Raw genomic sequence first — 23930 nt, 5'->3', positions numbered from 1 at the left:
AGCTGCCCAGGGAGGGCGTGGAGTCTTCCTCTGTGGAGATGTTCCAAACCCACCTGAAGGTGTTCCTGTGACACCTGCCCGAGGTGACCCTGCCCGGGTAGGGCGGTGGGACGGGATGATCGCGAGAGGTCCCTTCCAGCCCCGGCGGTTCCGTGATTCCGTGAGCAGCGGGTGTCCCGCCCCTGACGGGGCCGCGGACAGCAGCCGGGGAGGCGCCGCCTCCCGCCGCCCCACACGGACCGGCCGCGCCGCCGCCCCCGAGGCGGCCGCTGGGGCGGAGCGGCAGCGGCGGTGCCGCCCGCTCGCCCGCCCTCGCTGCCCGTGCGGGAGCATCTCCGCGGTCCTGCCTCGCTCCCTTCTCCAGCCGCCCGGGATGGGCGTGCGGAGCGGCAGGCGCGGGCGGGAGCCGCGGGCAGCGCTGGGGCGGCGGCACATGGCGGGTGGCCGCTGAGCGGAGCCGCGTCCCGGTGTGGGGCTCCCGCTCGCCGGCAGCGGGGCTGGGGACGGTGCCGGCGGCCTGGGAAGGGGCAGTAGTGAGGGGCCGAGCCCCGGTCTCGGGCATGGCGGAGACCCTGAGCCCCTGCTCCCCACGGGGCCAGTGCCAGCCCAGCATGGATGCCAACACCTCGTCCGCCAACATGGACGCCAACGCCTCCTCCTCGGTGGTGGGAGGCAGCGTGTGGAGGGGCCGGGAGCCCTTCTCCATCTTCACCGTCCTCATCCTGACCCTGCTGGTGCTCCTGACCGTGGCCACCTTCCTCTGGAACCTGCTGGTGCTGGCGACCATCCTGCGAGTGAAGGCCTTCCACCGGGTGCCCCACAACCTGGTGGCCTCCACGGCGGTGTCGGACGTGCTGGTGGCGGCCCTGGTGATGCCGCTGAGCCTGGTGAAGGAGCTGTCGGCCGGGCGGCGGTGGCGGCTGGGCCGTGAGCTGTGCCTCGTGTGGGTGTGCTTCGACGTGCTGTGCTGCACGGCCAGCATCTGGAACGTGACGGCCATCGCCCTGGACCGCTACTGGTTCATCACCCGGCAGCTGCAGTACACGCTGCTCGCCCGCCGCCGCATCTCCAATGTCATGATCGCTCTCACCTGGCTGCTCTCCGCCGCCATCTCCCTCGCCCCGCTGCTGGGCTGGGGGGAGACCTACAGCCCCGAGCAGGAGCGCTGCCAGGTCAGCCAGGACCCGTCCTACACCATCGTCTCCACGGGCGGCGCGTTCTACCTGCCCCTCTGCGTGGTGCTCTTCGTCTACTGGAAGATCTACAAGGCGTCCAAGTTCCACATGGGGGGCCGCAGGAGGAACGCCGTGGTGCCGCTGCCGGAGGTAAGGCTGGGGAAGGGGAGGGAGCCCCTGCTGCTCCCCCAGGCACTGCGATCCTGCTTCTCGCCAGCTCCCGGCCCTCACCCCTGCGTTGGTGGGTTCTGCGCAGCGAGAAGGCTGCGAGGTGCCCTGGGGCTCCCGTGTGAGTTGAACTTTGTCACAGACTGGACGTGAGCAGTAATTAGCCAGTCAAAAAGGGCAACCCTTGGAGAAGAGCTTTATTCTCACTTTTTCCTTGTGTGTTATAAGAGTAAGGGACAGGTGCACTCACTGCCAGTCGGGAGAGACATTTGAAAATGGTCTCTTTGTTCTGAATTTGCCGTTCCTTGGGGTTTTTTTTTCCTCTTTTTGTTTTTTACAGCGTTGGTAGGGTAAAAAAAAAAAGAGATCCTTAGGTCCTGTAGTGAGTAAATGCATGCACATTTATTTACCAGCACAGACTTTGTGTGTCTGAATAGATTTTGATAAACAAATTACACACTATATGCTCTCTCTCTCTCTATATATATACATTCTGATGTGCTTGGGCTATTTTACCTTGAGTACTGCTCACTGCATAATGTTGAAACAATGAGCAATTAATTGTTTCTGGTTTAAAATGACCTGCTGTTTTAAAAACCATGTTCTCTTTCTTATCCCAAAGATTGTCTATGATCCCGCGGTGCCCTAGCCATTTGGGAGGTCTCGTTCATTTTGGGGATACACCTTACTGACAGGAAAGCTGTGTCCCTTCAGAAGGGTTGGGGTTGGCTCCTTGTGCCCTGTAAGTCAGGCTCTCTACATGATGCTGCTGTCACCCATCCCATGCCTCCACCGTGCTTGGCAGTGCTCTCTGCAAACTCTCCCTGCATTCTTTCACATATTCTTACTCTCTCTCCTACCAGTGAAAAATTTTCTTTATGCTTTTGTGATTGCATGTTGAACTTCCTAAGACCTTCCCTTCCCAGGAGCGAAAGATGAGCTCTGTGGATGTTAGAGATACCTACAGAGAACCTTTCTGTTCCATTCGAGCTAATCCTGCACAGCCTCATTCCCCTGCTAAATCCTTCTCTCTTTGATTTGGGGTCAAGGAAGCACATTATTATGGTCACAAGTAAGAGTCTGTAGGTTGTGTCCCCAGATTCTTGCAAGAGATAACAGCACTGGCAATTGTGATTAGGCTTGCAGATTTGGCTTGTAATGTCTTAAAGATACTATTAATGTATATTGTTTTATGAAGGTGTCTTCTATGCAAAAGCAAAAAATTTTCTAGAAAAGTTTAGAATATCTCCTCTAGCAGCATTTTTTTCCCTACGATCTTCAGCCCTTAGTTTGCACCAAATTTCTTTCAAATTGCTTTAAGTATGATGAATGTATTGCTTGGAGTTAATGTACAATCCTTTCAAGCACAAAAGCCAGCTGATTATTTGTAGTGGTTTTGCATGCTCTGCCTTTTACATACACACATACCCATTCAGGACTGGTTGTTTGGAATCAAATTCTGGGAAGTTAAATGAGCTGAGGCATTGCTGCTCAAGCCGGTGGAGAGACACATCATATGACAGTTTTAGCAAGAAAGAGTCTGGCTGCAAACTGTTTAGTTCTGTCTGTGAAAGCCTCTGCGTGGGCCCAGCATGGCTGGCAGGTAAGTGCTTTTTGCTGATGCAATGTCTGGGGGCTGCTTTAGGCTGCACTGACAGAAGGGCTCTGTCAGAGTGAGCTAAACACCCATTTTGGAGGGGTTATTGCAGTACCAGTAAATACTCAAGCCAGTAGTTCTTCATCTTTCTCATATTGGTGTGATTGACATATTAACTTCTTTTATAACGGGGATTCTTGAATCTGCAATCGGTATGTGGCAGCAACTTCCCCCATTATCCCAGCAGCTCCATTTGCTGACTTAAATTAAAAGACTTCTGTGATTCAGATGCAAACTTTGCTCCTCACCTAAAGGAAGAGCTGATGCTGCACACGTTTACATTAAATGAACTCGTGGATCAAGCAAGCTGGCATTCAGGATGCATTTCTTGTTTTCTTTCTAAATTAAGATACTGAGATTTACTCACAGAGTGTTATCCTGATCTTATTTAAGCTTGTGGTAGTAAGCTCACATCCACAGGAAGAGTAGCAGTTCCCCAGTGAATTCTGGAGGGGAATCTTCATGCACATTACTACTGTTCTTTGGCAAAACCCTGTTGTTTTTTTCTTTACATGCAAACAAAAGGCAACATTGCCAAGCTTTGCTTCTCTACATGTAGGGGTGATCGGGCTGTCCGCATCAGCTCTCTCCTCTCTGATGGGACAAATTCTGTTCTGCTTCTCATGGTTTGCCCATAAAATCATTCTTATTTTCCCTTTCTTTCTCCCTTGATGTCTCTCCTCCCTCTACTTTATTCCATTTCTTCCTTCTCAGAGAATGCTCACCTGTCATGCTCACCCTGGCAACATTTTCCTTCTGTCAGTGTGACTCTGGATGTGAATTCTCCTCTGCATCTATGTCAGTTCTCACTCCAGGTGCCCTGCACCAGCTGATCTGAGGAATATTAGCAAGGTTTTTTTGGCAGACAATGCCAAAGGCTGGAAGTGCTTCCGAGTCTGGAGGTGAGCAGTAACAGCAGTGATCCCTGCTGGGAGAGACGTCTGTGTTGCACTCAGCTGTCAGGTAGTGCTGGATTGGAACTGCACAGCAGGGCTGCAGTTTGTGGCCTGAGGTACAACCAGCTGGTTCATTCTGGCAAGTCTCAGGACAAAAAAGGTCTGAGTTCATAGACCTCAGATGCCAGTAGGGATGTCTTGGAAAAACCAATGCACCAAGTGGAGCAGTGAGGGTGGTACATTGATGTTTGTCAGCCAACAGACTCAGGCACCAAAGTGCTTTGCAGGTTGCCACTATATATATGTATATGTATATAAAAAATGTTCATTTTTTTTACAGAGAAAGAACATTTCTTTGAAACTGGGAGTTGGCATACGTACCTTATGTTCCTACACTCTCACAGAGCTGCAGAATAGAATAGTTATTTTGTAACTATTTTGAGTCATTCTTTGGTTAAAATTTTACTTGTGTTTTTGAAAAACACTTTTCAAAACCTTTGAAAAAATTCAGGTGAGGGAGATGGACATGAAACATCTGAGATGCTTCAGGTTTTAATGAGAGCTTGGTTTTTTGCTTTCCTTTGAAATAAAATAATTGCCAAATTGGGATCCTAAATTAAGCTGGTGCTTTTAAAATTGTTTGCTAATTATGAAACTGCCTAAAAAGTGAATTCTGCAGGCAACACTGATGTGGGTGACCCTCATTAAAAACCTAGTGACATATCATCACTGACAGAGAGCTATGCTCTGTCACACCTTGTTGACAGCAGGCAATAATTCTCTCTCTAAACAGTCCAATTGAAATAAATGAGACTGCTTGAAAAACAGCAGATACTGCTGCATAGTGCCCTTTTAAATCAGTGAAATCCCTTGTAGCATAGGGATAGCCCAGCAAAACCAAGCATGACGGGATCTGAATGTCTGGATTACTACATGTAGCAATTGCAAAATCAGATTTAAATTTTCATATGATTTAAAAATAAAGTTCTGTTGATGATTGGGGTTTTTTTTGTTGGTTTTGTTTGGTTTTTTTTCTTTCTCCCCTCTCAAAGTACTTGTATAGTGTATAAAACATTAGGCATGATCCAAACCTTAGAGTTTTGTGAGTGTCCTTCCCGCTCTGTGTAAGATCAGGCCCCAGAGCTCCAGTGGTGCTGTGTTGTTCTGCACCTTGGCCCATTCAGCCTCTCAAACTCACTTAACCAGTCAGGACAGTGTGGGAGAGAAAACAGATTCTCCTTCTCTGAAGGGGTCACAGGCCTTTTATTTCTTATTTCTGCCCCTGACTGTACAAGTACAAGAGATGAGTCAGGAAACAAAGTTCAGCTGTCCAGAAGAGTGGCAAAAAATGTCCAGAAAAGAGTGAGGCAGGAAGCAAACTGAAGTGGGTAGTGATTTCCTGGGAGAAATACAGAATTAGTCCTGCTTACAGCAGAAGAAAATCCTGTGAGAGAAAGTGGGTGTTCTTCTCCCTGTCAAATGAACTGTTTGTCATGTTGGTGGAGCATCCAAGAGAGTGTAGACATTTCCATGTTTCGATCCTTTGCTGTGCATTTAGTTTCTTGTGTTCTTGTTCAAAGAGCAAGAAGTGTGCCAGGGCTGCACTGAGGCAGTAACGACCTTTGCTGCATCAAACTGATAAGCAAAGCTCTGAATTTGTGGTAGTAAGCCAGATTTGATTGATGTTTATCATCTTTACTGTTGTTTTGTTTTGTTATTGCAGACCCTGCAGGTGCAGGACCTGCCACAAAGGACCAATAATAGCAATCATTACAGCTTTAAGGAACATTTTAAATCAAGGGATTTTGTCAGAAGCTCCTTGGTGGCATGTTTTCTATGACATTCTAGGAGCACAGGAACTGGGAGCATACAGCTCTGGGAACATGTAGCCATTTAATAGTAGTAATTTACTGGGGATAGACAAACAAGAGAAGGGGCATTGAACTGTAAGTGCTGATCAACATACAGAGGAATAAATTCTGGAACTAAAACCAAACTCCTTTGTGTCTGTAGAAGGATTTGTACTTGAGCTCATTTCCTTAATTCACTCTCTTTATTATTCTCACAGAAAAGCAGTCATCTCTGCAATTCTCAGAGCCCATTGTCCTGGAAATAGCTGATTTCATGAATTTAGACCCGAATTCTGGCCTCAGAGTAGCAGTCTTTTCCATCAGCTATTTCCCCAGTGCTCCTGACTCGCAGCTCCTGGAGCAGTGCCTGGGCAGATGGAAGGAAATCTGTGCCGGAGGCAGAGTGTGCTGCTAGACACCAAGTGAGAGCAGTGTGCAGCACTGCAGAGATGTCTCCAGCATAACCCAAGGCATCTCCATGGACTGCTCTCATTTACAGTCTGTGACCACCTCTTCTGCTATCACAGGCTGCTTGTTAGTGCTCAAAAATGGGGGTAAAGGTTCTGTACTTGTCCTTTGTTCTGCATGGTACAGGATAAAGGTGAGGTGTTGTGACTTACACTAGAAACTGGACTCATGCAAAACCTCTGGAATTGGTGCTGGGAACTGCAGATCTGGTACAGTTAGAGCTGCATTTAGTTCTAGCAAGTAATTTACAAAATGTACCATGATCTGTTTTCACTTGCTGTTTTGTATTCAGAGGCCTGGCCTAACAACCAGTGAAGTTTGTAAAAACTCCTCTGACTTCAGTGGAAGCTTGATCAGGCTGTAAATGCAGGCTTCATTGGGGAAAACACCTGAGGATACCTGTGGTATCTTCTAGGAAAGAAATGAAATAACTTTTTCTTACAATATGTAATTAAGTGATAAAAGGGTCGCTGCTAGTAAACTCTGCAGTCGGAAGTAGTGAGAAGGCTCTGATTTGATGATGGCACACAGCAAGCTCCATCTTTTGAGCAAGAGTTGAAGGTTTAATACAGTACCAAACTGTGCCTGATGCTCGTGACAAAGTCCTTTGTATGGCTCTTCCCAAGAGGCACTTATGTAACTATTCCACAGGGCTAAGACATAATCTTTCAGGGTTGCTTGTCACAGATTTGTCCTCATGTCATACATTCATCCCTTTTTGCAGAGTGTGATTAAGGACATGCAGAGCAAGTCCTTCTGCAGACAAATGGTGTGATCCTTGCTACATGAGGGGTGTCCCATTTTAATTGTCAGAACAGATGTGATTTTCATTTTCCTCCATTATTTGCCTGCACCGACAATCTGCTGCTCTTATATTCTGCAGCCCTGTCTCATGTCTGAGGGTGCAGACAGGGATATCCATCCTGAAGAGTGATTGTTCATCCACTGCCAGTGTTCCCATGTCTGAATTGCTATGCTCATATTGAGTAGAGGCCCTCCATCTATTACAAAGGTGGCACATGCATGTGGAATATGTGGCTAATTTAACAATGAGCCATCTTTGGAGTGGTGTCAAAGTCCTGCAGTGCTGTGAATTATCACTCAGGCAAATTTTACAGCCTTAAACTGTTGTTTTTATTGCACTCTCTTCATAACTGTAGTGCCTAGAAGAACTTTAATATCGCAGATACTTCAATCTTCAGGTTAAAATTACTAGATAGTGTCTTCATCTGGTCAGACTCAAAGCACATGGATAACTTCTGCCCAGGAGCAGTTTGCCCCAGAGCACTGTGCTGTACTCACTGCAGAGATGAATGTCTTGCCCTTGGTGAGGAGACAAGAAGCACTGTTGACAGCCTGGAGTAGCTGAAATTTTTTCCTCTCTTATATGACTTCTGCTGAAGCCAGAGTTTGAACTGAAGGCCATTGAAATGGTGTTTTTCTGGCAATAGAGTACTTTTTGAGAAAATACAGAATCACAGAATGGTAGGGTTTGGAAGGGCCTCTGGAGATCATCTAATCCAAGCTCCCTGCTAAAGCAGTTCACCTGGAGCAGGTCTAAAGGCCAGCTAGCAGCATGAGTCTGGTGCAGGGATCGGCAGCAGACACAGGCCTTTGTTAGCCTGCCTTAACAACCCAATTTCCCTCTAGGTATGAAGGCATCCAAGAAAATAAACTGAAGAAGGGTCCCACAACACGCATGGCTCCAGTTGCTCTTTATTTAGCTCTGTTTGTCAGCTACACTTGGCAGCTTTTCCAGTGTAATGAGAAGCCCGGTAACTTTGGCACTCTGGGGTATTTTCTTTCTTTTAGCATGGAAGGAATGGAGTTCAGGCCTTTTGTGGTAGGTGCACAGATGTTGTGCTGTCATTTAAAAGTAATACTTCACTCAAACAAACTGTCTTGGTAAGAAACTGTGTTTGCTTTTGTTTGAGGTGAAGGAAGCTTCGCAGGAACCACAGATGGTGTTTACAGCTCGTCGTGCAGCTATCACTTTCCAGACAGATGGAGAAACGTGGAGAGAACAGAAAGAGAAAAAGGCAGCTCTGATGGTTGGCATCTTAATTGGAGTTTTTGTACTGTGCTGGATCCCTTTCTTCATCACAGCATTAATAAGTCCTCTCTGTTCCTGCAATATCCCACCCGTCTGGAAAAGCATCTTTCTTTGGCTTGGCTACTCAAATTCTTTCTTTAATCCTCTCATTTATACAGCATTTAACAAAAATTACAACAATGCCTTCAAGAACCTTTTTGTAAAGCAGAGATAAAAGGGGAGACAGAGGAGAATATGATTCCTCTATTGCGTAATAGAGAGATTTCTTGAGGGAAACGTGCCTGTGATATGTACAGTTTTCATGCACAAGAGCTACTTGAGGGGATTTAGGAGCCGTGAAAAAGAAGATGGAAGACGTCTGGATATAAACCTACTGAGAGTTTACAGTTCCCCCTTAGAAATACCTATGTGCTTCTCCAGGGTTTGGCAAAGAAGATGGAAGCAGGGAATGCCTCCCATCTGCTCTTCAAACCAACGCACGCTGAGGTGTGCCAGCAAAGCCCGGTGTGTGGCCGGTGCTGTGGCTGGCACACCCAATGGCTGATCCCACCCAGCCGGCCATGGGGCTGTGCTGGAGCTCTCCTCATTAGCAAAGGCACCAGTGGGAGCTGCTAATTGAGCAGTACTGGCATGTTTGCAATATGGGCAGGATGCTGGCTTCGGTTTGGAGATTTATTTGGAAGGGAATAAACATGCTGCAGTCAATCAGTCCTTGAGTTGATGTGAAATTAAAGTGGATGACTAAGCAGCTCAGAAACACACCCTGCCAGGATTGAGGGGCTGTGTACTCTGCAAGCAGCAGGGCTTGATGGGCAGGCTTGGTCAGATGGGTCAGTTGTGTCCCCTGGGGTTAAGTGAAACAAGAGGCGAGTATAAAATTATTCAGAGCCCCTGAGAATGTGTTCTCACTGCTTGCACAGGAGGATCTAGCGAGGATTTTTCACCTGTGTTGTCCTCTGTCACTCTGCCAGGTTCAGGCTCTCCCTGTTTTATGAAACCCAGGTGAGCTCAAGATAGACACCAACACCTCCAAGTGAATGGGGACTGAATGCGTGGTTATTTTGTGCTGCCATAAAACTGAGCAGGCATCTGTGTTACAAACACCAAACATGATGTTCAGTCACATCAGCTGTGCTGGCAGCAACATGTGGCTGCTTGGCAGTGGGAGGTGAGTGCCTGCACTGTGTCTGGGGCCTTGCACCATAAATGTGCTCGTCACCCAACCTGAGTAAAGTCCACAAGTTGTCAGCTGGCATCAACTTCCTCCTCCTGTAACAAAGGTGTTGATGCTATTGGGTCTAAGTGACTCCCAAAAACCCAAAGGGACTCATACCCAAGCCTTAAATTGTTTTCCCAAGATCTGACAAACACCCCATACCCAACAATATATACATAAATAATGTATTTCCTGCATACTGCCAAGCCCATCTTGCTCCGTATTTGTTTCTCTGGTGGGCTTTACTTCCTCCCCTGCTCTGAGTGGGAGAGCTGACAGCATCTCTGTGTATTTCTAGCATGGCAGCTTTTTACTGACATAGAGTCCCAGGAAGCTTAGGGAAGCTTGGCTGCATCTCAGGAGCACGGTGTATGGTGAGGTCAGGCAGTGCTGTACCTCACACCTGCACTGCTGTGGCAGTCCAGTGTGACCTGCTGTGCCTGCAGCCACAGCCTCCTGTGTGTCTTGCATTCCTGCTGAGGATGCTTCTCTCAATTTCAGTGGGAATTCAGAAGTTTTAATAACCTAGAATTTCGAAGAGTAGTTAGATAGTGACTCAGACTTAAATGCCAATTTAAATAACTTTCCCTTCTGATTCTCAACTTGCCTGCATATGGAATAGCTACCATTCAAACCAGTGTTTGGAGGCTTAGTTAAACCAGAAGGAAGGCACATATGTGAGAGACTGAATGCTACTAAAACCTGCAGCCTCGTTCAGAACCACTGACAGTTTTTTCAAGTCAGTTGAATTTTTTCATATAAGAGAGTCATTGCTCTAAAACCTTTAAAATCCAAACAGATGATATGGAAGGAGGAAATGAAGAGGTTGTCTTGAGTTGGTGTTGAAAAGCATACAAATCTTCTGCATGGGGCACTCCTGAAATTTCTAGTAACATGTTTTGGCCAAATTTTAGTGCCTGTACTCCCTCAGCCTGCTAAGCCAAGCCATTACTGTCACACAAATCTAATGCCAACCCTTGGCCCTTCCCAGTCTGGCTGCAGGAGCAGCAGTGATACTCCAGCTGCACATTCCAGCTGACTGGAGCAGCACCCGGCTCTGGTTCCTGAGCAGGAGCCCTTCCCTGGAGCGACACAGGCTGTGAAGGCACCTCCTACCATGGCTTGGCCTCTGGAACTTGGGAGAACCCCCCAGAGCTGTTCCTGCAGCTGCACACGTGGCATTGCTGCAGACACTGATGGGCAGCAGGGTGCCTTCAGCTCACAGGAGAGCTGCAGCAGGGCACTGACGCAGCTCTCCTCCTCCTCAAGGATGAATTTAGCTCCCTTAGGAGGTGAGGCTGGGCCTCTGGAATTTTGCTGTGAGCAGATCTGAAGAGAAGCAGCCAGTGCTCTGCCCACCCAAGCATCTGTGCCAGCAGTGAGTGTTACAGTGACAGGCTCGCACAGCCTGGCTCCGTACCGAGAAGCAAGTGGAGCTTTCATTTCATTACAGTGGCTTTAGGAAACTCTTAACAAAATCAACTTCCCACACTGGCTCTAAATGCAGACTGCATTTAGAAGAGCAGCAGCACATACTCAGGATTTAAAATTCTGGTTTTTAATCACAGCTTACTCCAGGGCAAAGAAATTATGGTGTCTGTGGTTGTTGCCTAACCTGCTGGATGGTCCCATATGAACTAAGATAAATGAACTAAAATAAATGACACAGTATCTTGACTGTCCAAACAGAAAGAAAGAAAAAAAAAAAAAAAAAGCAGGTATTCCAAAGGAACATCACTGGGCAGAACTTAGACGTTACAGTCATTTATTTCCCCAACTGAAGCTGCCGATTTGGAATACACCAATCGTCTCTGTACACAGTGGACTGCTAGTTTTAAACTTTATTTCTTGACATGGAATTTGCTCCTAGAAAAACTTACCAGAGCCTATTGCTCAGCAGAAGGGCATTGCTGCATCCTGCAGCAAGGCTCTGGGAATCCTGCAGCAGCTGTATTTAAATTAAAGCCTGTTTGCTGTGCTGTTGGAGCCCAGACTGTGCAGAAATGAAAGGGCTTTGGAAGATGAATGTGAGCAGAAAATGCTGATAACCCTTAGAAAGAAACTAGGTTTTGCTGCAAGTCCTGTAAATGTTACAAGCCTGGTAACACTAGATGAATTCAGGGTAAGAGCTTTCTCTTTCAACAAAGAAATCTAGCAATATTGAAGTAGAATTCTAAGTCTCAGTTCCTCCTTTGCAATCAGCCAAGATGGAGAATTAAGGCAGATTCTCCTTGCTATAGGTTCCTGCCCAGGTATGAGGAGAAATGGCACCCAACACATAGAGCCTGTGCCAGGAAGCCAGAGCTGGTGGAACTGCTTTCACACCCTCACCAGCCTCCTTTCTTCTTTTCACATGGGTCTCACAGCAGAGGTAGCATCCATCTGCCCTGGGCTCCAGCTACAATAGACAGTTATTATCTGGACTCTGATTTATTCTTTGTGAGCAACAGCTGCATCTTCAAAAACCTCAGATTTATATTTTAGTAAAAATCACAAGTTCCTGGTCAGAGCAACGGATCTCACATTTTTATATTTCTTGTGGAAATTTCCAGGTTACTGTGTTTGTAGCAGGTAAGCATAAATTTCAACATTATACTGAACAAATAACCACATCATTTATTCTACGTGCAAGTTCATTACTTACCCTACCTAGGAAATTTTGCTTGATGCTAAAAAGCAATTGTGATTAAAATGATAAATCCCAAACTGAAATGTCCATTCAAGTTACTTTTTTAGAGTTGCATGGTACACTAGCACAGCACAGCTTGAATTCCCAAGCAGGTGTCCTTGGTGCCAAAGTTGAATTATTCAATTCACAAACTAGGAAGAGCCTTACAGTTTTTATAGAGGGCAAAGTTTGTAGATAGAAATAACACCTTCTGTAGCTGACTACAGAAAGTCTGCAAGTAGCACTCAATGCAGGTTTCCTTCTTTGAAGGAATGCTGAATGTAAATTTTTCCTTCTTTGAAAGGACTTGGAATCTGATTCTGCCTTTGTTGTTTTGCTAGCTCTGGGCAGACTGACTTTTTGAACAGATGCAAGAGGAGCAGCCCAGATCTATTCCCTCACTAACCCGTGTTGGGGAGCAAGGTTCCTGCTGGCTCAGTGGGAAGGTTTTCTTTCTGTTTGTGCTGAAGAACAGGACCAGGACATCAAAAAACCAGTGACTCATTTGACTATGGACACGATTCATCTTTTAATGCACTTGTAATTCAAGAGCCTGGGAAAGCTTCCAAGGCAAGTTCCACCTTAAAAACACGATAGCAGAATGTGACTGGATTCCAAACATTCTTTATTTTATACTCACTGCCATAGAAAGTAATTGAACAGCACTCTCATCAGTGTCAGTGGGAAAAAGGAACATGGATTTTCTTCTCCTGAAGATGACATGTACATTAAGAAGTCAGTCCAAAATCCTGGTGTTAAGTACAAAAAGCAACTGTTTGAATTATAAAATACTGTATATACAGATACAAAAAATGTTTCAGAAAGTGTCCCACAAAGTTTCTGAACTTTCAAGAGCAAATCTTCAGCAGGGTAAGTAGGTTGTTGCCTTCAAAGGTGAGCATCAGTTCATTAGAGCAGAATGTCTGTGTCTTTATCTTCCCATATTACAGGTGACAGACTTTGATTTTCATCCCAGCCAGGGATAACGTGGTGGTCCTAGTATTAAGGTGTTTTTTCCTGGAGCTATTAATTTAACAAGCACACTCTCTATATATAAAAATGAAATTTCAAAGAAATTTATACAACAGCTAGACTTTATAAAAATATAGATCTATCATTTTACACCAGGAATTATCCAAGGTAAGTTTTCATTTTCTTAACCATTAGAAATTAATTGTTATCCTTTGGAGTCCTATCTATGGCTAGAGTGTAAATTAAAATAATGTGAAGTTATTAGCGGGTGAGGTGAGTTTGAAGAATCTCATTCTGTGGGGTTTTTTTGGGCTGAAGTTAACAAACTACTGCATTCTGCAGTGCTCATCCTGTGGGATGGTGGACGTACTACACAGTACATGTAAACTTATACCAGAATCTTCACCTAATTCAGTGTTAAAACCCAAATAAACAAACATTCCCACTATCCTTACGGTAGGAAAAAAAAAAAAACCAAACAAACCCAAATAAATAAAATTAGACAGTATTTCTGTTTTGCTGTACTGTGTTAACTCTTTACTGTGTAGTGGAGGCAATAATGAATAATACAGCCATGTGATAAGGGAATGTAAACTGAACACATACTGGAAAAAACAGACTTTTACAGCTTTGTGTATATATATTTTTTATATATATCTGTATATATACATCTACATTGCAGTTATAACTGTCACCTCACAAAAGAGATTCAATGGACTGAACAATCTTCTATAAATTTCCCCAGCTGGAGTTCTTCAGGAAGAACTGGCTTTCAGCTTGGACAGCAGCATTTCGTTCTTACGGCATTCCTGTTAACAGAGAGCAAACACGTAAGGAGGAATTGCTCTTAACTCTGCTACCTGTATCTCCACATCAACAGAACCAAACCCTTTCATTCTGAATCATCTACAAAATCCAAAGCAGCCTGGAGCAGGTGATGAGTTGAAGATAATTATGATTCATCCATAATGTTGTTCCAGTGGCAATATTCATTAAACTTTATGACATGCAAGCCAGAAGGAACACTGCTTGATCACTCATCTGAAATTGTTACATGTAGCTAAAGCAAACCCAGCTTTTAACTTATGAATAGAATAAATCTGAAATGGAGATTACTTGTAGGTGATCTGAATGTCACAGGACAGTTTGCAAAAGAGTCAGTGCTCAGGGAACAACTCTAGGTCAGGAAATATACTTACATAAGAACACCTGTGTTCAGTACCACAACCATGACTTATTTTAAGGGTAGCAGGGTTGAATAGAAATTCCCTCACATGGCAATGGAAGAAAAATGGGTAAAAAACCTAAAAATAAATCCACGTAAATTCTGCAAGTAGGATGTAAAATTCTGTATGTCAGACAAGTAGCTGAACAGCCCCTGTCACTCTGCAAGGATACACTGTCTGAAGCAGGAAGGAACTGTCTCAGAACAAAGCAGGAATAATTACACAAAGATGTTTTTCCTCAAACATATGAAGCCAAATGACAATTTTGCCTGCAGCATTCCTTTTCATTCATTCATTCTCATGGAGACAGCAATTAACAGAAGCACATGATGATTAAAAGCTAGGGAAAGGCTAAATCAATGAAGTGTTGTACAGTGCTTTCACAGTCATTAGGCAACAAGGCTGGTTCCTGAAGATTAACAACCAAGACTCTGCATTTCCTCCTTATTCACACACATTTCCACACCCCTCTTTGCTCCAATACCTAACTGCTCACAGATCTTCAAGAGACTCCACTTGAAAACCTAAATACACAGCTTGCTTGATAACCGCTCCCTGTAACATGCAGAGGTGCCAATCTAGCAGTGAAAGAAGAATTCCCAGAATCAGATTCAGAATCCAAGAGTCACATGGAGAAAACGACCAAGATGCATGATGAACATGGTGTGATAAGCATCATATCAGGAAATCTTGTGCATATATTAATGTACAAGTCAAGTCAAAATGGGTCACTGAACACTTGACAGTTTACCTAGCAAAAGTGTTCTTACCTCTTTAAATTCTTTCACTGTTTTGAAGTAAAGCCTCTGTTTCTCTAGAAGCTCTAGGTATTCATCATTCAACTGGTCTCTTCTCATTTTGTTTTCTTGCTTCTTCTTTTCCATCTGTTGGTATGCAGGAAGGATAAGAGATGGAATACACACAGACACACGGACATACTGCACGAGGAACAACTATCTATAGCACACAAGGGGAGACACATGCTACATAAACATACCCCTGGCGTGTGCTTGAAATGCAATGAACATTGAGGTTAGCTCTTGAAAATTAAGAGCCTAATGCTGAAGTCTCAGTTCCAGTGGCATTATAGGTGCAACTGGGACAAGGGCACCTGATGGTTGGGACTCCGAGGTGCTGCTGACCCTCTTCAGCAGCAGAAAGCACCTTCAGCCAGCTCCAGCTGTCTGAAAAAACATGCCTGAGGTGCAGGTCTGACTGCACCCACGCAGTGCAAATGGAAGAGTTCTCACTGACTTCAGCAGCATTCAGCTGTCTCAAGCATTTAAATCACTGCACTGCCAGTAATGAGGGTAAGGGGTATAAGATTCCTGTCAGGACAGAGCTGTTATAACACCTCTGTCATACTCTATGCATTGACATTTGGTGGTGAGAAGGTTCTGATGAATGTGAAAAGAATTAATACTTGTTAGTTGCTCGCCTAATTTGCACCTCATGTAATGGATCTTTCTATGCACAATTATTTCCAAGAGGCTTTGCTGAGATAATTCCCAGGTTCTAGCAAAGAAAGTGAGAGGAGTATCAGACCTTCATTCGATTCTGTTTGATGCCTTCTACAATCTGCTCCATCTGCCGCAAAAACTGCTCCCGAGATCCAGACGATGCCATGGCTCTGGAAAGGAGAAAATGGAACACCTGACAGGGATGTGGGACACTGTGTCTCAGCTGCAGCTGTCTTGCACATCTACCCATGTCCAGCAGTCCTCATTGCTTAGTGTTCTGTGTAAAAATTCATCCTTTTAATCACTGGTACCAGTGACAGTGCAGCTCTTCAGCTGGTGTGAGCTACCAAAGAGATGGGAACAGAGAGAGCTCAGACTCAGAGCTCATCACAAGTGTTCTCCCTGTCAGCTCAAGTCTGTTCCTTGCTCTCATGTGCTGTACAGGAATCAATTGCTAATAACTAAATAAAAGCATTATTTTTAAAGAAAAGCCTCTGTTGTGAATGCTAAGAAGGTGACTAGAGGTCTAGGAGAACACCAAATATTGTACAAAGTAATTTCACACTGTAATAGGGAAAGCCTAGAAATCATTTTAGACCTCAAAATCATTAGAGAAAAATAAAAACTGGCTGCATCACAGACAGGTATTTGACCATGAACTTCCAAGAGAACCATGATTTTACCTAAAGACTGCACACTGTATCAAAATCTTCAAATACAGAGGCAGTTTATTATAAACATGTCTGAAATATGTCCCTGTCTGATGTTTTGTACATAATGTAATAACCACAACTCCACAAAAAGGAGGAAAATATTTTAATTAATTCCAGGAAAATTATGACTGAATTTCCACATCTAAACAGTCAGGTATTAAAAACATATGTTGGCTATAAAGTTATGTAATTCCAAGTCTGTGATTCCCCAAACTGGCTTAAACAGAGTTAATAAACTATTCTATAAATCAGCTTATGACTATAAAATCTTCTAAGAAATTTTTAGTCTCTGTAACTGATGCCCACTCCCATTTGTCCAATCAACTATTCTTTGCAACTATTAAGAGATAAAACCCATAACTTACTGGTGGAAGTTGTCATGGATAGAATTCAGTAAGTTAACCTGTGAGTTAGAAAAAAAAATGAAGAAAATATACATTTGTCTTTTCTGATATGAATTTTCAGAGACAATAAGATGAATTTTAGTTTAAAAAAAATGACTATATAGATAATACCCTCAAAAGCAGACAGATGTACAAAAATCTCCATGAGTTTTCTTACAGAAGCTAAACCCCAATCCTTTTGATTCAGTAAAATCTATCCCACTGGTGGAATCACAGAAAGCAGAAGTATTTGTTGGACCACAACAGAGACTAGACATTTTACTGGCACTTAATTATACCACTGAGAATCTTCCAGCATGCTGCCTTCCCAAACGAAAGCAGTAAGGTAAAGTGGCCTGTACACATGTTCAGTGTGTGCTGAAACTTGACATAAAAGCACCTTGCAGACGCTGGTCCAGTGCTGAACAGTGACTGTGCACAAGCATATCACAAATAGACAGGAAAGAAGCCACTTTTGCCTCTGAGATGGGAACCACTGAACGTATTCTGAAGAACTACTTCCACACAAGCCTCTGAAGACTCTCCAAGCAGTGCAGGAGCAGCAGGTGAATTCCTGCACTACTTTCACTGTGCAGATGAGGTTTACAGGTTTCCTACCAGCCATGCATCATTGCTCACTTGGCTTATGTGTATTTTACTGGATGCTAAAAGGTGCACTCATAAAAAGTATAGAATGGCATTTCAGAGGTTTGGCTTCTCTTACAAAACAGTAGCATTGCACAGAATCAAGACAAAAATAGACATTTATAGCAGCATCTCAGGAATACTTTGCTGGTTGTATAAATTCCCCTTACTAATTAAACTATATGGAATACATCCTATGTACCTGCCTGTGGTTTTTTTTTGTTTTTTACATATTGTTGAGAGCATTAAAATTCAACAACTGGCAATTAATGCAATCCTTTCTCTCAGCTTTGAATACATCTTGCAAGTCTCCTGTGGTTAAGGCTTCCAAGCAGCTTTTGCTTTTGATGAGTATTTGAAGAGTTCTGCACTAAACAAACCCAAGGGTTGCAAGCAGAATCACCTGCCACACAAAGCTGAACTCGTCTCTCCCAAATATAAAATCTTCCACCTGAATGAGATGGCAATAACCAGGCATGGCAGAATCTGCAGGTGTTCCTGACCTTCCCTTGGAAAATTCAAACAAATTCTGAACAGACTCCCAAGCAGCCAAGATGCTTAAGAATTCCTGTTATTTACAGCAGTGAAATTATTGCATTACTTATCAATATTTGCCACGTCCATATCCCTGCCTCAAGATACTTCCACTAAGCCTGTGCTTGAGAACATAATTACAATTTATACCACAAAACATGCAAGCCAGGGATAATGTCCCTGCACAGCAGTGCTGCACAACCACTGCATAGGAAGAGTGTGGATGTGTTACACTACAGTGAAATCAGCGTGCACACCCCAAAATTGAAAGACATTATGAAAAAATGAGTTTAAAAGTATTTTAAAAATGGATCTTTCTCAAACTATGATTAAAATAGGAACAGTGTTCACAGAGACCTTTCATGTCAGAACTAAAACCTTCATGGCCAAAATTCAACTGTACAACAATTCTTACTATTGTTGTTTTAAAGCAGTGATGCTCAGTGTGTTTTACAAAAGGGCTGGTTTGGGGAGGAAAAAGGGGAAACCCCCTCCCCCCCCCAAATACAAGGAACAAGACAAAGTGCAATATATTCCAGAAATCTCTGTGAGGCACAGATGCCAAAGACTTTTTTTTATGCACTGTTAGAAAATATTTACTTGCTGAAACCTTGGTTCTAATATGAAATGCATCTCAAGGAAGTCTCAATGACATTATACATTTAACGAAGTTAAGAAGGCATCAGAAGACATTCGGAATTCCCTCTGTGAACCCCCAAAAGGCATGGAATTATTTTGGCAAGAGTAGAGTACTCCCATTCTATACAACAGTGAAATAAATCTGCTCTATATTCTGTTTCTGTATTCTCTCTAACCTGCTTTTTATGTCCCCATTTCAAAAACAATCTCTGTATGCTTTTTTAATTTTCAGATTTCCCCTCAAAAAAAAAAAACCAAACCAAAATTAAAATAAAAAAACCCAAATAAATAAATCTGTATTAAACTCTAATGTAGGGGAGAAATTAAAGTAATACAAATTCTATAGCTTCTACTTAATGCAGCTTTTTAAAATCTGGTATATGATTTTTCTGAATGGAAAAAATGAAAACTACCTAACATGGATTAGTATCAGCTGCTTAAGGGAAGGAAATGGTTGCTCATGATCTCCAAAACAGGATGTGAAAGGACACTGAAAAGTATCTTTATATCATCAGGAATTTGACCACTGCTTGTCTCACAAACTAAACAAATATATCTAAGTAAAGCAAAACTCACTAATATGTTCTTATTTTATTAGAATAAACAGCGAAACCTCAGGTATCAAAACATTTATATTTTAAAAGTAAAGTCATAATTTTTATCTACTCTTATTTCCTCCTATTTCTCCATCTTTACTGAAATCAGACATTTGTCACTGCAAAAAAAAGAAAACTGAAATCACTCACTTATGCCCAGGAAAGAGGCAAACTCTACATAAATGGGAGAGAGGAGGGGAAAAAACCAAATTGCTTTCATGAAAACTGCTCCTCTGACCCAGTAAAATCACCAGCAACTTAAGTGTAGGCAGCTCAGACCCTGAGACCTAACTCTGATGTTTCTGACAGCAGCTGGAATTTGCACTCCAGTTACTGACTGTAGTCTGGGTTCAAAATAAAAAGTATTGACTAAAAAGAGAAAAAAGGGTAATTTGGTGCTGTGACATTAGGGCAGAGATACTTGCTGATCAGATGCTGCTCATGTTTTGAGCGCACAGCGAGTGGTTTAAACATGCTTTACTAACAGCAATTCTTTTACAACACAGACCATTTCCCCTCCAAGATTAGAAATATTCTTATGAATCAGTTGTTCCATTTTTATTTACAAAGACCAGTAACTCTGCTCTGACAGGACTGAATATGGTGAAAGCCAAGCAAAAACTTTTTATTTCCTTCCCCACAGACTGAATACTTAGGAAACAGTAATAACCTTTTCTTACCTCCTTTTCCAAATATACTTTCTTATCATCCAGTGTATTATAAAGGGTAAAAAATTGCTTCGTTTCTTTGTGAGTTGCTGAGACTGCAAACAAAAAAGGGGGTAGAATAATAAAAGAACATGAGGTAAAATGGAATCTGTAAAAATACTTCATAGGCTTTATATAACATACTTTCCACTATCAATAATGGAACACACTCATTAATGTCCATGCAGAGGGAACCTCCTTCCAGAGGATGTCTCAGCAGGGTTTCCAGCTATCATCTCTTGTAAGAACTACACAGCTCAGTGTCTAAATTAAGTCCCAACTGCTGACAGCCCTTTATGCCAACACATGTTGGCACCATCAGCTGCCTTTCATGCTTCCTTCCCCAGCTTTACCCTGACAATCACACAGGCAGCTGTGCTGCTCACAGTGGCTTTGCCCGTGTTGCTGGAGGGGCACAGGCTCGGCAGGGACAGGGAAGAGCAGATAATCTGGTAGCACTGTGTGGAAAAAAGTGCATTAGGCTGGTGTGTTTCAAACTACACATGTGCAGGATGCCCAACAAAGCTTTTGCTGTTTTAAAGTGGTTTTATCTCCTTATAATCTATGTGTGGGGATAGAATTAAATAATACTTTCTGGTTTAGGTGGTTACAGCAGATGTTGGTCAGAGCTCAGCTGGGAAGGTAAGGCTCAGACATGCCTTCCCTTTGGGCCTACAAGATCATACTCAAATCTGCTGAGTGTTCCTTTAGTCTTTAGTTCTTCAATGCCTAAGGAAACCCAGGATATTTGTGATTCCCAAGGAAAGAGTTCAACAGGCAGCAAAAGTCATTCTGGCTAGAAACCAGAACCTGGAAAAAATGCATGGATTAAAAATTATAAACCTCAGTGAAATCATGCTCATTAGTCTGGGATTTGCAGAACTGCTGGCAAATGAAAAAGAGGCCTTTCCCAAACCATTTCCTTCATGCAACTCTTTCTGTTCTTCCAGCAGCTCTAGTAGTCACAAGTCTTTCATGAGAGGATTCCACGTAATTCAGAAAACCTTTCAAGATTTCCACTGTGTTGGAAATTGTGCCAACCTATGGAGCCTTGTGGGCACACACCAGAACCCATGCAGGGTATGACAGACAAAGGGAGAAGAGGAAGAAGGAACCAACTGGCTCATTGATTCTCTTCAATGTTTTCAGTGGAAGATGTTCAGTTAGGTCAAAAACAAAGCGCTGAATATTGTAACTGAAAAACATTCTGGTACAAAAATCACAAAATCACTAAGATTGGAAGTTATCCCTGAAAACTGTCTTGTCTAACAGCCCTTAAATCAAAGTTCAAAAAAACCACATTTTGGCAACTGAAGGTCACCGGAACCTGGCTAAATGAAAAGCCTCTAAAAACCTCCAAAAATACCACAAATCACAGAAAAACTGGCCAGAGATTTCCAGCTCATTTCTCTAGAAGCTTAGCTTAGAATGCAGGCTCGCAACCACGACTGAGCAGTGTGTTATCCTGAGATACTACTCACACTTTGTACTCTAGAAAACAAAGCCCCATAAAATTCAAAGCATCTTAAATCTACACCCAAAGCTGCACAAGTCTCTTTGATCCCAGTCTCTCTGTACTTCAGATATAAATGAAGCTCCATCTTCTGAGCAGGTAGCTCTGACCAGAGACTTTGAATTAGACATGACAGGGAATCTGCAGAAAACTGAATGCAAAACAACAAAGTTCTTTATAGTTGGACTTGATTAAAAAAACTGCATGGCACAGCAAAGAGGGGGGAAGAAGTACTGCATTTGTACTCACATCTATTCCATGAGTGAGACAACACATGTGGAGGGACAGCACAAGACTGTGCCACTGGAGATGCCCCAGCAGGGCAAGGGATTTGGATCACACTCCGATAACCAGGTTGGAACTGCTCACCCTTCCAGAGCTTGGTTCACACACATATTTAATAAATGCAGAATATCTCCGAATCATTAGCTAGGTTTTCTTACTGTAATACACAAGCTAGTTAAATATACACCAGTAAGCATACTGGTCTGTTATAAGTTTAATGGAACAACTTTGAAATGTTTTCCAATTTTATAATTTCTGACCATAACAGCTAAAGACAATTTGTATTCTGCTCCTACCAAGTTATTTCAGGATTGTGTTAATAAAAAATGAAAGAAACCAATCCCTTCAAGAGATGGCTTGTAGTTCTTGACATAGTTTGGTTCAGAACCAGTTATGTCATGTCAGTGGAAACAATAGAAGCAATCTAATGGCAAGGCAAATTAATTAAACACAACTCAAACTCACAGCAACCTCATTTGTAAATGGTAAATTAAGGACTTTCAAAACACACTGGTCATTAACCTAAATGATAGAACCTGTTGCAGACAAAATTTAGTCCAGAGATCTTGTACATTGAGTTTCACCCCTAGGAAAATTCTTAAAGCCCAGCTTATAAAACCTCAAAAACATGATGTGTAACGTAAGTACCAAAGACCTTTAAAATACCACCAAATCAGTAAGTTCTGTTGTTACATGCCATATGCTTAAAATGCAATTGCCCTCCTTTCAGGGCTTTAGCCTTCAGCAGGATGCTCCTGCTTGATATACATACCCTGACTGTAAAGTTCAATAAATCTCTTCTGATACTGTGTGAGCTCAGCTCGGCTGGGTACTTCATCAATCTTGCGTTGTAAAATGGCTATTTCTCTGTTTCTTCGTGCCTGAATAGAAAGTTAGGAGGGGAGAAAAGAAAGCCTCTTCTTGTTCTCTTCTTAAAATGGATGAAGCCCCCCCAGTAATACTTTGTTATTAAATAATTGATTTTAAAAACAAAAAGCATTGGCTGAGGATCAATTTTTTTTTTTTGCAATTGATTTCTGGCAGAAACACTTGTTAAAATTAGAACAACAAAATGAAGTATTAGAAGTTACAAGATAAGACAAACATCAACTATTTTGTACAAGTACCCAAAGAGATACTCACCAGTAGCAGGCGGATCTTTTGCAGTTTCTCTTTCTCAGCTTTGTACTGCTGTTCTATAACCTTATTTGGCTCCTGGAAGTTGAGAACCCAAAACAGTTGTGTATTACAGTAGCATATGAGAGCTGCAGTGCAAAAATGGGCAGACTGGGTTTGTCTGTCTTTGGCTCCCACAATAACATCACCATTTGTTGTTTAGGGTTTTTTTAATAATAATTCATGATCTGTATTAAAAGCCTGACATAATTTATTGTAAACAAGTGCATTTAGATAGCTTTTAACTTTTGATATTTTAGTTTTTAAGAGTTATCAATAGTTTTTGCACTTTATACAGTATAACAGTCACACTTTAAATGAAGATACAGATCCAAAGATTATCAGTATCTCTTGTCTGTGTTTATACTTTGATTCAGTGGTGGGGTTAAGAATAAACACGGCACCTGAACAGAACATAAACCCTCTGACACGTATTCTAGATTTCCTGCAGTTACCTTCAAGGTAACTTTTTCCTGCTAAAAAATTCAAGATTTAGATTTACATTTTAATTTTTTCATGCTGTGTTGAGGAGGACAGCAGCATCATGGAAGTTGTAATCTGCCTTGTTCCAGAGGTGTGAATGCATCAAATGTTTACCCACTGAAAATAAAGTCATTGAAGCTTTTCCTTTTCTGTTCATTCATTATTCATTGCCATCAGTCTGGATGCACTTGTGTTAAAGCCTAACTTCTGACAGCTGCTCACTGCATGCAGTGCACCCAGCCACTGAAAGCTCGTGCTTTCATCCTTCAGATAACCCCACTTCTAAGGAAAAAACCAACCAAAGCAGACATCCTTTCTGAGGAGGACCTGTTTCTGTTTCTGTCAGAGGTATGCACAGCTCTTAGCACAACACCCAGAGATTCTCCTCTGGTACTACAAAGAAAGGAGTAAAAGGCACAAAAGCGTCTATGAGCAGACCCCAAGGAT

At 42.9% G+C, this 23930-nt stretch overlaps 2 protein-coding genes across 5 annotated transcripts in view; one reads left to right on the top strand and one right to left on the bottom strand.

Moving 5' to 3' along the window:
- The first annotated feature begins 321 nt into the window (after nucleotides 1-321).
- LOC116446840 (5-hydroxytryptamine receptor 5B-like) lies at nucleotides 322-23624 on the top strand. Of its 3 annotated transcripts, none has more exons than XM_032115239.1 (3): nucleotides 322-1325; nucleotides 8149-13021; nucleotides 20980-23624. In XM_032115239.1, the coding sequence occupies exons 1-2, from the start codon at nucleotides 561-563 to the stop codon at nucleotides 8479-8481; spliced, it is 1098 nt and encodes a 365-aa protein (XP_031971130.1). In that variant the 5' UTR covers nucleotides 322-560; the 3' UTR covers nucleotides 8482-13021; nucleotides 20980-23624. The 3 variants fall into 3 exon arrangements, with proteins under 3 accessions (XP_031971130.1, XP_031971129.1, XP_031971128.1); XM_032115238.1 differs by having other exon boundaries at nucleotides 20977-23624; XM_032115237.1 differs by lacking the exon at nucleotides 20980-23624 and having other exon boundaries at nucleotides 8149-12054; nucleotides 12493-13584.
- The window catches only part of CCDC93 (coiled-coil domain containing 93), a 63501-nt gene continuing 52330 nt past the window's right edge, over nucleotides 12760-23930 (bottom strand). For both annotated transcript variants that reach the window (XM_032115236.1, XM_032115234.1), the window contains exons 17-23: nucleotides 22968-23039; nucleotides 22597-22705; nucleotides 20000-20082; nucleotides 16888-16925; nucleotides 15895-15979; nucleotides 15120-15233; nucleotides 12760-13932 (exon numbers count right to left, since the gene is read on the bottom strand). In XM_032115236.1, the coding sequence (XP_031971127.1) occupies nucleotides 13879-13932; nucleotides 15120-15233; nucleotides 15895-15979; nucleotides 16888-16925; nucleotides 20000-20082; nucleotides 22597-22705; nucleotides 22968-23039 (555 nt within the window). In that variant the 3' untranslated portion in view covers nucleotides 12760-13878. The remainder of the gene's footprint in view (nucleotides 13933-15119; nucleotides 15234-15894; nucleotides 15980-16887; nucleotides 16926-19999; nucleotides 20083-22596; nucleotides 22706-22967; nucleotides 23040-23930) is intronic.

The sequence above is a fragment of the Corvus moneduloides genome, chromosome 7 (assembly GCF_009650955.1).
Source record: "Corvus moneduloides isolate bCorMon1 chromosome 7, bCorMon1.pri, whole genome shotgun sequence".
In the NCBI taxonomy this organism is placed as follows: Eukaryota; Metazoa; Chordata; class Aves; order Passeriformes; family Corvidae; genus Corvus; species Corvus moneduloides.
The sequence above is the reverse complement of the archived record's forward strand: the minus strand, read 5'-3'. Positions and strand labels throughout refer to the sequence as shown.